This window comes from Girardinichthys multiradiatus, chromosome 1 (genome assembly GCF_021462225.1).
Source record: "Girardinichthys multiradiatus isolate DD_20200921_A chromosome 1, DD_fGirMul_XY1, whole genome shotgun sequence".
NCBI classification, from domain to species: Eukaryota; Metazoa; Chordata; class Actinopteri; order Cyprinodontiformes; family Goodeidae; genus Girardinichthys; species Girardinichthys multiradiatus.
The window spans coordinates 1,887,606-1,902,082 of NC_061794.1; the positions used below are offsets into that span (position 1 = coordinate 1,887,606).

A 14,477-nucleotide genomic window follows, 5' to 3' on the forward strand; every position below is an offset into this window, starting at 1 on the left:
TCAAAACCAGATCCAAACTCCATCAGAACCTGGAACAAATCTCCATCAGAACCAGTTAGGAACCTTCCACCTGAACCAGGTCCAAACTCTGTCACAACCAGGAAGAAAACTCTATCAGAACCAGAACCAAATTCCATCAGAATCAAGAGGAAATCCCCATCAGAACCTGGTAGAAATATCCATCAGAACCAGTTAGGAACACTCTAACAGAACCAGGTCCAAATTTATCAGAACCAGTAAGAAAGCACTACTCTGTGACTTATGATAGTAAGACCATCTTCATAGGTCCCAGGGGAGCAACAAAACAGCAGCCACTTGATGTCGGGTGCTTAAACAGCTTCTAATGCTTTTCAAATACCTGAACAAGGATTAATCATTTTAAAGGGCAATTTCATAGACTTTTGCATACGGGCTGTACTAAGCATTATAGAATCATATATATATATTAGAATCAGACCCAAAATCAATCAGAACCAGGAGCCAATCTCCATCAGAACCTTGTATAAATCTCCATCAGAACCATATACAAACACCCATCACAACCATGTCCAAACTCTATCAGAACCAGATGGAAACTCTATTAGAACCAGGAAGAAACATCTATTTTAACCAGGAATAAATCTCTTTCAGAACCTGGTAGAAATTTTCATCAGAACCATATACAAACCTCCATCAGAACCAGTTAGGGACCCTCCACCAGAACCAGGTCCACCAGAACCAAGAGGAAATCCCCATGAGAACTTGGTAGAAATATCCATCAGAACCACTTAAGAACTGTCCATTAGAACCAGACCCAAACTCCATCAGAACCAAGAGGAAATACCCATCAGAACCTGGTAGAAATATCCACGAGAACCAGTTAGGAATACTCTAACAGAACCAGGTCCAAATTTAGCAGGACCAGTGAGAAAGCACTACTCTGTGACTTATGATGGTAAGACCATCTTCAAAGGTTCCAGGGGAGCAACAAAACAGCAGCCACTTGATGTCAGGTGCTTAAAAAGCTTCTACTGCTGTTCAAATACCTGAAGAAGAATTAATCATTTAAAGGGCAATTTCATAGAGTTTTGCATATGGGCTGTACTAAGCATTATAGATGGACTGAGTTAATATTAGCCAACATGCTAGTCTTACTACATTAACATTTAGCTAGCCTTAGCATTTTAGCTAATTTCAGCTTTTACACCGCTTTTTGCACAGTAGAAGGGGTAAATCAATGTCATCCTTAATTGTAGTGATAGCCAATATGGTAATGTTAGTATTTTAGCCTCTCTCTTTCTATCCTTTCTGCTTCTGTTTCTCACTTTTCTTGTCTCTCTTTTTCTACTGTCTGTCTCTTTCTTCTCTCTTTCTATTCTTTTTTCATCTTTCCCCCCTTTTCCTTTTTCTCTTTCAGTCCTTCCTGTTTCTTTCTCTTCTCTCTCTTTTCTGCTTTTATCTTCTTTCTGGCTTGTTCTCTTTCTTGTGTTCTTTAACAGAGTGTTAATCATTTTTACTATGTCATATTTTTTCAGCATGTTCTGCTTTGTTTATTTAGCATTTACCTTTTCTGATTCTTTTTCACCTTTCTGCCTTCTTCTGTTTGTGTTCTTCAACTAATGGTCATTTTTGCAAGTTTTTACTTTTCAAATTTCCTTGGCATGTTCTGCTTTCTTCATTCAGCATTCACATTTTCAGTTTCTTTTTAATCCTAGTTCTCTTCTTTCTGCCTCCTTCTGTTTCATGTGTTCTTCAGCTAATTACTGTTTATTGTTACTTTTTCAAATTTCCTCAACATCTTCTTCACAGAAGAAACAGCAATTTTTCTAGTTATTATATTTTCCATATGTTTTTCCGTTCGTAACTAGTCCTACAATTTTCAACCCATTTCAACAATTCTGGTATCAAAACGTTCAGCTCGTTCTGAAGGATTATGCTATGACATTTGGTAACTTCTAACCCTAACTACCAAATCTGTCCTTCCCAAAATCGCTTGTTTACTAAAAGTTATGTTTAAGCTGGTGTTGGGAAATGACTTGCCTAGCCTCTGACAGCCTTCATACAAAAATCTTGCCCTTCTTCAACTGGAGGTCTGGACGACTGAGAAGCCCACCGCAGTCATTCACACGTCAACAGTCACTTTTGTTCACGGCTGCTCATTCCCAAATATTACATCTGGCTCTTGGTATATAGGCTAGGTTAATTTTAGTGGATCGGCACGAGCCCCAAGGGCGTTGTTTTAACAAACTTGGCTAAGGCAACCTATAAAAACCTCCTAAAATAGGACTTTTTACCACCAATGAAAAACCAAAAATACGGTGACTCAAATAATTGAAGGTACACGATTTAACTAGACTTTTATATGCTTTCTTTAATTGGTAACGCTATTGCAGGGGTCAGCAACAGCTTAAATTTGGCAACACATAATAATTTTAATAATAAAAATTAATCAATCAACTCAACCTGTCTTTGCTGAAACTAGTGGGTTTGGAGAGGCTTTGAAGACGGAGGCTCATCCATGCACCTGATGGAGATGTTTCTTCTGGTAACAACGTGTGGTTTCTTGAAGGGAATACGACTTAATCTTCAGTTTTCTTCCTTTAAGTGTCATGCACTGATGCTTAAACAGAAAATTGTTGTCATATGTCTCCGATGTCAGTAGTTTCCAGAGGCTGACGAGTTGAAGGAAACCCGGAGACATAAATGAGGTTGATTCAGGACTTCCAGAAGCCTGAAACTTAGAGCAATCAGCTGTTCACCGATCAAGTTCACTTCTGTTGTCTGGATAAAAAGGCTTTAGAAATCAGATTCTTAATCTTGAGGCACAGTCCTAAGGCAAATGGGTTGATCCTCTTTTTTTGATGCAGTTGATCAGCTGGGCTGTGTCTCTGTTCCTTTTCCATCTGAGCTTCTTTTTTCTGTCCCATCTAGTTCGCTGGTCATCTGCGAATAAACAACCGCAGTTCCCTCCTTCAGCATTGCCTTTATAGTGCCGATGCTTTCACCAGTCAGCCCCTTGTTAGGCTTCTCAGTTATTGTGCAACCTACTCTGCTCAGCTTCTCAGTTATTGCTCAATACTTAGTCATGGTCATCGTGACTTTCTGGTTCTGTCTTTCAGCCTTGGAGATGCCGGTAATAGCCACGCAGCTGGCTGTAGACTCATCTTCCTTTCCTTGCGCTGGCCTTCAAAGGATTCGCTGTCAGCATACAGCTGTCTCTCGTCACCCCTAGTCATCCTACAGTTCTCTCCCTAATCTGCTCAGTCTTAAACTTAACACAGCATTACACATTCCATTTTCAGCTTTCTGCATTTACTTTAAAACAGTTACAAAACCATCACTTCATTCTTTTTATTCATGCTTCACAAATGATCGACGTTATATCTCTTTCATATATAGCTGATTGAGAATTTCAAACCTTACTGTTTTTTCACTTTAATTATCAGTTCTTAACCATATTTCAATCATACATCTTTTAACTTGATAATCAAAGATTACTAATTTCATTTAATACATGTAAAATAATGTAAATTCATCATACATCATTTCTTTGGATACATTTGTTTATATTTCTGCAAAAGATAAGACAGATAATATGTGGCTCGACACAGGCCCCTCCAGTCTCTCACTCCCAGAAAATGAGAATATGTTTGTTTTCACTCTCTACTGCTTCAACTGTGTATTTTAATAATTATTGCATGGATTACACATAAGGGTATTTATTGTAATTTTTATGGAGTTAACTGTGAGCAGTTACTAAATGTTGCATGGATTACATGGAAAGATCTCCCCTTATTTTGACAAAGTCAAGTCCTCAAAAAGATGCTAATCCATGAATTTGTGCATGCGTGTGTGTCTGTGTGGCCGTGTGTCCGAGTGTGAGACATGGAGAGAATAGAGACAGAAAGAAAGACAGAATCACAGACAGAGATATACAGTGGAAGATACACAGATATATAAATAGAACAATGAGGAATGAATCAGCCAATCAGCAAAGACTGTCAGTGTAACTTGACACAAGCCGTTTCTCACTCACGCAGCACAAGACTTGTGTCTCATCCTGGCCTGGCTTTTTAACATGGAGGCACATGCTCCCGATTGACTGCCCATTATTCGGAAACTGTAAGGGCTATGGTCGTCATTCTTGGACCGTTTTTATCAGAAGGGACAGGGGAACAATAATATCAGTCCTTTTTTGTTGAAAATAATAATAATAATAAAGACACAACACTAGGTGAAAAGAAAGGGATAAATGGAGAAAAAGACAAAAATGCCTGAACATGCTCTCGAGCAATGTCTAATAACGTCACGAGAAAACTGTAAATGGTATCCAAATAATTTTTGGACCTTAGGTATCAGCAGGCATCAGTGAACAATCCTGGAGAATTTCAAGTGTCTACAATAATCTCTGTAGGAGATGTGACAGTGTAAAAAGTCGATAATTTAGACATTTTAAAATGTTAAGCTTTTTTAGGAAGGACAGATTTGTCATTCTGAAACAAACGTATTTTGTGACAACACAGTGAAAGGTATCAAAAGAATTCCTTCACTTTGAGTGTCAGCAAGCTCTGAAGATAAATTATTGCAAAGGTTATGTCTCTACCTCAAACGGTTTAAGAGAGGCAACGATTCAAAAACATGTGAGTTTAAGGATTTTTTCAGATCTGCTCAGATTTGTTTAAATTCCTATAGGTGGGCCAATGGTGTGTTGACTTTGCGTTGCTTCGGGGCTTGTTGCCAGAAATCTGTTAGTCCCACATCAATGAGGGTGACATTTTCTGAATTGCGAAAGATAATCCTATGTTTTGTGTCAGTAGAGTGAAAATTGTGAGGAGAGTTTGTTCATTCTTTCTCAGGTTATTCAAAAACCTAGAGTGTACACTCTAGCAACAGCGGAATTCCGCCATTGGATTACATTTTAAATTCAAAAACGTCAAAAATCTTGCTCAAAATTTGAAACGCAATTGTAGAAGAACCCTAACAGATATCAAAAAGCTGGATCATGTGAAAATAGCTTAATTGCTTGTGAACATTTTAAAAGTTGAATGGTGTTTTTAGCTGAAAGTATATAGGAGTAGTAAGCTGTGAAAGAGCACAAAGTTTTAGCTGAATTTTGTGGAATTTTGCTGAGCTCATCCTGGAGAATTGTAAGTCGTCCCCTGGCCTAATCTGGGTCTGAGATCAACCACTCTATGTAGTAAGCTCATTTCTAGCCAGTTGTATCTGGGATCTCTTTCTTTTAGTCTTGACCATATCTCATGACCCATACGTGGTTGTCCGAACATAGACAATTGTAAGCCAAAGCTTTGCTCTTTGGCTCTACTCTTTCGTCACCACAACCGACTGGAGCATCATACGCATTAAAGCAGAGAAGGTCCCGAACCGTCTAACTCCCACTTCATTCTACCAACACTCGTGAACTAGACTCCATGATACTGCCCCACTTGATGCAAAGACTGAACCCAAACTCATAGGGAGCAATTCACCTTTTTGCAGTTGAAAACCTTTGCTTCAGACTTTGGGGAGCTGACCTTTATCCCTTCCTCTTCTCATTTGGCTGCAAGCTGCTCCAGTGTACTCGGAAAGTCATGGCATGTAGAAGCCAAAAGAACCACATCATCTTTGAAAAGCAAATATGAGACCCTAAGTTTCCCAAACCAAACACCCTCTTTTCCATAACTGTGCCTCCTAATACTGTCCATGAACACCACAAATAGTATCAGGGACAAGGAGCAGACCTAACTTGGTCCAAATTCGACTGAGAACAAGTTCAAATTTGTGCCAAGAATGGGGACACCGGTCTCACTTTGTTTATACAGGGACTCCTAACACCCCAAACTCCCACAGCATCTCACAAAATACCTCAGGAGACAAGATTGTAAACTTTTTTCACATCCACAAAACACATGACTGGAGACCCAAACTGCCATGACCCCTTAAGCAGTTCTATGAAGGTAAAGATCTGTTCCACTGAGAGGATGAAAGCCATTGTGTTCCTTCTTGATCCGAGGTTTGACAAACAGTGTATCCACCACAACAGTCCCACAATGTCTTCTTTTTGTTTATTTTGTTATGGTTCTGCCTAAGAAACGGCGTGTTTGATGTTACCCTCAGAAACATCCCTATACAATGATGCCTGGGCCACCATATTTCACATAGTACTGACGCTTTAATATGATGTTTTTGGGGTCGTCTGATGCAATGTCTGTGGCCCCAAAGTTAACAGAGCAATCTTGCTTTTCTGTTTAAGGTGGTCAGTGTGGTGGGCAAATTACATGTTTCAAAAAACGTTTGTAACAATTGGAGATAATGGGGTTTTTTGCTGATAGATTGGCTTCACATAGGCATTTTCACATAGGCATGGTTACAGTGCTCCCAGGTAGAGGTTGTGATCTGATTTGCCTAGAGGAGGTCTTGCTTTAGAGATGTATGAGTCCTTGACATTTGCATAAAACAAATCCAAGGTTTTGTTTTCTCAGGTAGAGCAACTTCCAGTTCAATATCTGGACTGCAGAACTTAAGAGACATCCCATTCTTAATCCATAGGGTTTACTATCCAATCTTTGCAGCTATAACAGTGTTTACTCTTCTGAAAAGGCTGCCCACATTTTTAGAAGAGTGTTAATAGCAATTCTTGATTATTCTTCCAGAAGCACATTTGTGAGGTCATAGACTGAGGTTTGACTAGAGGGCCTGGCTCTTAGTCTCCGCACTAATTCATCAAAAAGGTGTTTTACAGAGTTGAGGTCAGGACTCTATGCAGGCCAGTGTAGCTAATCCACACCAAACTCTCCCATCCATGTCTTTATGGAACTTGCTTTGTGCACAGTTATGTTGGAAGAGGAAGGGCTATTCTCCAAACTGTTCCCACAAAGTTGGGAGCATGGAATTGTTCAAAATCTCTTTATATGCTAAAGCATTCAGAGTTTATTTCACTGGAACTAAAGAGCCAAGCCCAGTTCCTGTAAAACAACCCCACAGCATAAACCCTCCTCCACCAAACTTTACACTTGGCACAGTACAGTCAGACAAGTACCATTTTCCTTGCAACCACCAAACCAAGACTTGGTGAAGCGCGAATCCTCACAGTAGAGAATATTTCTCCATTACTCTGTAGTCAAGTAGTGGCGTGTGTTACACCACTGCATCCAATGCTTTGCATTGCACTTGGTGATGTATGGCTTGGATGCAGCTGCTTGTCCATGGAAACCCATTCCAGGAAGCTCTCTGCACACTGTTCTTGAGCTAATCTGAAGGCCACATGAAATTTGGAGGTCTGTAGCGATTGAATCTGCAGAACGTTGGCGGCCACTGCACACTATATGCGTCAGCATCTGCTCCATCAGTTTACATGGCCTATTACTTCATGACTGAGTTGCTGTCGTTCCCAATTGCCAACATTTCCTATAATACCACTGACAGTTGACAGTGGAATATTGAGTAATGGGGTAATTTCAAGACTGGACTTGTTACACAGGTAGCATTCCTATCACAGCACCACGGTGAAATTCACTGAGCTCCTGAGAGTGACCTGTTCTTTCACAAATGTTTATAGAAACAGTTTACATGCCTTTGTGCTTGATTTTATACATGTGTGGCCATGTAAAGTAATTAGAACACCTGATCTCAATTATTTGGATGTGTGAGACGTTTGGCAATATAGTGTATTTAAAGACCTTCAGAAGACCTCAGAATGCCTGCAATGGGCATCAAATTCCCTTCTTCAACCTAATGAGTTTGTATATTTGTATGTTTGTCTAGACTCTACTGCGTAGAGACAAAAGAGGATCGCCAACAGCGATTGGAATTTATAGAGAAACAATTGGACCTGTTAACCATGGACTGCAAGGCCAAGATTAAGAAGATTACAGAGGAGGTGGAGAGACAGGTGAGTTCCCATAACATCATGACTTGAATTATCATCACAGGCTCAAGCTGAAGTGGCTTGTGTTCAGCAATGTTTTGTTCTCACATCTCGCATAAAGAAATGTTAGTGTAACTAGTTTAGCTGTGTAAATTGGGATTAATATTACAGTTTACTAAATCCACAGTAAATTTAGTAAGCTTTTCCGTTTAATATATAAAACTGTGTACTGAACAGAATGTGATCTGACTGAATGGTATTATGGTTGAGCATCCAATACACAGAAACAGTTTGAGATATATGAAACAAATTGTGTATCTGACCTTGCTTTTTCAGTGAAGGAAATCTCAATGTCAACACAGTACATCTTTTTTCCCCTGAAAAAGAAATGCTTTTTTTTTAATAGAAAGTAATGAAACAATAGAAATACATACAACCTTTACTGTTAGAACAACACCAGGTATATAAATAATAGTATAAAACAGTAACATAAATCTGTGTGTAGTTGCTAATGTGTGATTTGCACCATCATAAATGGACATCTTTAAAGGTGTGCTCTGACCGAATGCCAATAACACGGCAGGAGCAAGCGATTTACATGTTAACCCCATGATGAGGCGCGTTCAGCAGCGAAGTGATGCGAAGGACGTGTCGTGATTAGCCTAATAGAGCGACGCAAAACCCGCGATGAATGCGAACACGCAATGCGAGCAGCACAATTAGGGCGAATAGAATGAAGTGAAACCTGTGATGGACACAAAGCAAATTTCGCTGGAGTCGCATCTATAGCCCTCTTTTCAGCACAAAAATTGTCATACAAGTATGAAACTCAGTAGTTGCTCAGGGTTCATCTATGTTCATGAAATTATATTTTATTCATAAGTATTTAATTTTCAGATACACATGTCAGCAAGCCTGATTTCTAGGCCACCGATCAGCAGTTATTACATAATTATTCAATACTTATAACTACCATGCTACATTCTGTTGACATATCAGCTCTTGTCTGGTACATTTTGGCGGTCCTTGTCCGTATGTTTAGGCACAAAAATGTTTATTATATTTTGAAGATTTGGACAGTGCAATTTGCCTGTTTATCTAGTGAGCTGAGATTTATTTACTCACCAAAGACAGATGGGCAGGTGTTCTGCAGCAGGGATTCAGCGCTTGTAGTTGGTGTCCCAGAGGCTGAGTCGTCCCCCAACGTGGGGCACCCGGTCCTCAAACTGGGTCCTGGATAGATGGAAGTACCGCTGAAAGCAACCTTGATCAATACGCTGCTCCTGGAGTGGGTAGTGGTACTCTCCAAACAGGTTCCGTCTCTGGTGAACCAGGGGACGTCGATGCCGGCAGCGTTGATCGGCTTTCCATAAATAAAGCACCGTGACTCACTCCATGTTGAGTTGAAACCAGCAAGCAGCAGATAGAAGCTCCTCCTATTTGATGACGGGGTGAAGCGAGTGGAGCGTTGTCATCCATTGACCACGCGGACAATCTGAACACACCTTAGCACCTAATAGCAGCTAATTACAGGCTTTTGTTTTAATTGTGAAAAGTAGGAAAATACTTTATCTTTGTACAATTAAATCTCTGTGTTACGTCTTTCTGAGGACAACAAAATGTACTTTGACAATCTAAAACTTACTTTTGTCTTCCGGATTTTTTTTTTTTTTTTTGTCAGTTAAACTGAATGAGCAGTTTACAGTAGTTGATCCCAACTAATTCACAATGATGTATTTTTAATAGTGCAGCATTAATGTTTTCTTTGATAAACAGTCTACATGTTGATAATGCTGTTCTTAGTTTCTTCCCAGGACATATTTCTGAAATTTGAAGGCGACAATCTAAAAAATAGAAACAGCCTCTTATTCACCTCTGGAGCTGATCATAGAACCGTAATAACGAAGCTGTAAGGGTAAGATCAGATTGTGAAACGAGTGTGACACAGGGATATGATACAAAGCATATTACTGACTGATACCCGATATAGATGAAAAGCAGTTTCATGTCTTGTTGTTTTTCTTCCAAGTATTAGGGTGTTTTGATTTTGTCTTTTGGGTGACAACAAAAGCAAGCCAAAATATGTTATGCAGATGAGTGTGCTTACTGCTGTTCTTAACAGCAGTAGGCTTGTCCAACTCCACTGCAGAATTGGATTTGGTTGAATTTTTTCTGTTATTTTTGTCTCGTTTTTATTTGACACCATTGCTTTTCTAGATGATTTACCAATGACAATAACATTTACTACTCGATATGCTTTGCTTTGTGCTCTTGTCCAGGTAACTAACACTATGGCAGAGGAAATCAGGAAGCTTCATGTGTTAGTCGATGACTTTCACATGGACTTCCACGCTTCACCAGTGGTCCTCAAGGTCTACAAAAATGTGAGTTTCACGTGGTAGATTTCATCAAAGGTTTTTAATGTCTAATTCATTAGTCGATGCAAATCAAAGAAATAAAAAGGGGAAAAAAGTGAAACCTCTAGTGTACTAATTTTGACAATGCTCTTCGACGCCAATAGGTTTTCATTTAAAAATGAGACAACCAAAATCGAGGAATGCCTAATTTAATAGAAAATTAACCTTTCCCATTGTTTGTTTGGTTAAGAACAAACTGAAAATAAAATAATTTGTTCAATTGGTTAATCTAAATTTATTCTCAGTGCTCTAAAATGAGATTTGGAAAGAAAAAGTCCAAGGTGGAAATGTTATCATGCTATGGAATAAAATCAGACATAAATGGAGCCATGGCTTTGCATGAACTTGTGCCAATTTTATTGCATGAAATAAAATAAATAGTAAGTCTTGGAATGCACAATGGGGTGCTATCATCTTGTTCAAAGTGGCACAGGATCTTACAATACATCTGCAAGGATTTAAACAAAGAAACTAAAGTATAACATTTGTTCTTGCTACCACGTCATGTTATTTTCCTTCAGCTAGTGCTCCCCCTTCCCCCTGTGGGTGTCCCTTGTCTCCCTTCAGCAACATTTGACCTCTTGCTGTGCTGATTTAATATCCACTATGTCTTTGCCTCGGAAGTCGGGCATCGTAGGGCTTCATCATTGGCTAAAGAGGAGGCGATCATCCGCTCGGGACTAATAAATGCTAGATCTCTAGCAAACAAAACTTTTATATTGAACAATTTCTTCATTTTATGGGATTTGGAACGTATGCTTTTAGTGGCGATGTGGCTCCAGGGCAGTGAGTCCAAACTACGATTTCATCGGCTCTCCAGGGATAGAAGGGAAAGGCTCCATCCTTATTCCTGTGTCGGCAGATCCCAGCTAACAGCTTTGCCAGCTTTGAGGTCCAACTTGGGAGATACACTACTGGTCAAAGGTTTTAGATACACTTTCCCACTTAAGGGGTCTCCTTATTTTATGACTATTTCAATTGTAGATTCACACCAAAGGCAACAAAGCTATGAATGAACACACATGGAATTATGTAGTAAATAAAAAGTGTGAAATAGCTCTACACATTTTTAGATTTTAGATTCTTTAAAATAGCCACCATTTGCTTTGATTACTGCTTTGCACCCTGAGCATTCTCTCCGTTATCTAGGTGGTCACCTGAATCTTGAAAGTACTTACTAGAGGTTCATTGAGAGATGGCTAAAGGTTAATATTTCAATCATAGCAAAGGTTGGCTACTTTAAGAAATCTAAAATAAAAAAAACATATTTAAAGTTCTTAAACAATTTTTTTGTTTGCTACATAATTGCATGTGTTCATTCACAGTTTTGATGCCTTCAGTAAAAATCTCACATAATGTAAACAGTCGTAAACATAAAGAAAACCTTTGAATGAGAAAGGCGTTCTAGAACTTTTGACTGATAGAAAGGGTAAGAGGTGAATCCCGATGCTATGTGACCTTATCGACCACCCAAGTTTACTGTGCTTTACAGCATTCACAGTGTTCCTGTTTCTCTTTATTATATGCAACATTTTTGGCACCTCACTACTTCTGCATACTTTGTGCTATTTTAGCCAGTCAACTATCAAAATATTCAGCTCATTCAGGACATTGCTGCTATGACTTTTGGTATTGATACTATTTATACTTTCTAACATATTCAGCTTTTTAATGCAAATTTATGCCCCATTAAAATAAAATCTCTTAAATTTTGCTAAATTCAGCAAAAAGTTTGCAGACTTTGACAGCTAACTACTTCCACCTAAATTAAGCTTGAAACTCCATTAAGCTTTTAAAAATATTCACAAGCCTTAAGGCCATCTTCAAATCAGCCTTTTGAATGTTTTTTATGGTTCTTTTTATCGTTCTTCTACAATCCTGATTCAAATTGTATGCAAGATTAATAATAATCCTCCAGAACGAGCCGAACGTTTTGATACCAGAATTGTTGAAATCGGTTGAAAATTGTAGGATTAGTTACGAACGGAAAAACGTACGGAAAATATAATAATAACTAGAAAAATTGCTGTTTCTGTGAAACAGCACGTGAGAATGCATTCTGCAGAATAAATGTAGCAGAAGATGCTGAAGAAATTTGAGAAAGTAATAAGCGATAATTAGCTGACGAACACATGAAACAGAAGGAGACAGAAGGAAGAGAAAGAGGATTAAAAATAAACTGTGAATGCTGAATGAAGAAAGCAGCAGAACATGCCAAAGAAATTTGAAAAGTAAAAACTTGCAAAAATTACCAACAATTAGCTGAAGAACACAAACAGAAAAAGAAGCAGAAAAGATAAATGCTAAATAAACAAAGCAGAACATGCCTAAAAAATGACACAGTAAAAGTGATCAACACTCTGTTAAAGAACACAAGAAAGAGAACAAACCAGAAAGAAGATAAAAGCAGAAAAGAGAGAGAAGAGAAAGAAACAGAAAGGATAGAAAGAGTAAAAGGAAAAAGGGGGAAAGAAGCAAAAATAATAGAAAGAGAGAAGAAAGAGGCAGAAAGGAGAAAAAGAGAAACAAGAAAAGTGAGGGACAGAAGAAGAAAGGATAGAAAGAGAGAGGCTAAAATGCTAACATTAGCATATTGGCTATCACTACAATGAAGGCTGACATTGATTTACCCCTTCTACAGTGCAAAAAGCGGTGTAAAAGCTGAAATTAGCCAAAATGCTAAGGCTAGCTAAATGTTAAGTTTACTTTTTACAGAGACTTGCCTCTCTTACACCAAAGCTTGAAAGATACTTGAAATGCTGCATTTTCTAATGCCTTCCACAATGTCTACCATTATTTGCTATAGGGTGAATGATTGACAGATATCATGAGTGTGCTGATATGTTATATGCCACGCCACTTTGGTTCTACAATCTCAGTTTCTTTTTATAAAAACACCTATGCCTCATTTTATCACTAGATCAAGTATGATGTGAATGACAACATAATGTGTAAGGTGGGTTCATGTTTGCTCAGTTGTTATAGAACTATAATCTGAAAGAGTCTATAAATGACTGGAAAGTGGTGGGGTACTTTATGAGATGCCTTCTCCGAAGAGCCTAAATGTAAAGCAGTATTAACTTTTCTGAATTAGAACATTATGAAGATTACTTTTTTTAACAGTGATTTAAGGATGGATTTAGACCAAAGAACATTTTCAACAGATTTTCGTACAGTTTTGCAAGTTTAATAATTTCTTAAGTAGGGGTCATTGGGGGTTGATGAAGACCTGTGTTGTAGGGGGATATTTGGATATAGACAATGGATTGGATGGATGTTAATTATTATTGCCAATTAATACTTTATTTGAATTACACAGTCTGACATTTTTGCTAAACTCCCAAACAGTTGTATGTTTTTAAAAGGCAAACAAGATCATTTTGTGTTTTAGGAGCTCCATCGTTACATAGAGGAGGGCCTGGATAGGACCATGTCTGAAAGGTGCTCCAGCTCCGTCGCCTGTGCCGTGCAGTCCACACAAATGGAGATGACAGGTAAAACTTCAGGCAACTAACCACTAATATCCCTTGTCTGTTATCTCTGTACAGACTCATGTTTGCCTTGTTCCATTTACAAATTGCTGCAAGCTATATTGTTTGATCGGGGTGTCTATGGTTTTTCAACCAAAATTACTCTAGATTTTAGACTTGATGCGGTTTACACATGTATGGCTGTTTGAGTTATAAATTTTTACTCTTTTTTATTTGTATTTTATTGTCTTTTTCGCAATGTAATTTTACAATAAACACACATAGAAGGTCATCTAAAAATAACATGTAGCATCTAACCAGGGAGTAGTGTACTCATTCTATGTAATTTTCCTGCTTGTACAATCTTTCTCTACCTCAATACCTCCACAAAACAACCATAATCCTAACAGTTCAAACACCCTAAATAAAGTCAGGTCTGTGTTGTCTTATGTATTGTACCCATCCATTTCAGATACTACAAAATGTATCAACCTCCAACCTTATTGATGCTGTTAATTTCTCCATAATATAAATACTTAACAAGACATCCATCTATTCTTCCACTTTAGGCACTAGATCACTTTGCCATCTTCTGGCTATTGCTTTTTTAGCAGCCAACAGCCTTATTCACAACATTTTGTAGTCGTCCCCTCTTTTTAATTTTAAAATATCAATATTCCCAAGGTACATAACTTCAAACCCAATTGGAATCTTAATTTTTATCTCTTCTTCTTTTTATTTCTGTCC

At 38.3% G+C, this 14,477-nt stretch overlaps 1 protein-coding gene across 2 annotated transcripts in view; it reads left to right on the plus strand.

Annotated features, from left to right (window-relative positions):
• Window positions 1–14,477, plus strand: part of mfn2 (mitofusin 2) — a 179,225-nt gene that overhangs the window by 86,791 nt on the left and 77,957 nt on the right. For both annotated transcript variants that reach the window (XM_047367090.1, XM_047367081.1), the window contains 3 exons: window positions 7,741–7,867; window positions 10,123–10,227; window positions 13,652–13,754. In XM_047367090.1, the coding sequence (XP_047223046.1) occupies window positions 7,741–7,867; window positions 10,123–10,227; window positions 13,652–13,754 (335 nt within the window). The remainder of the gene's footprint in view (window positions 1–7,740; window positions 7,868–10,122; window positions 10,228–13,651; window positions 13,755–14,477) is intronic.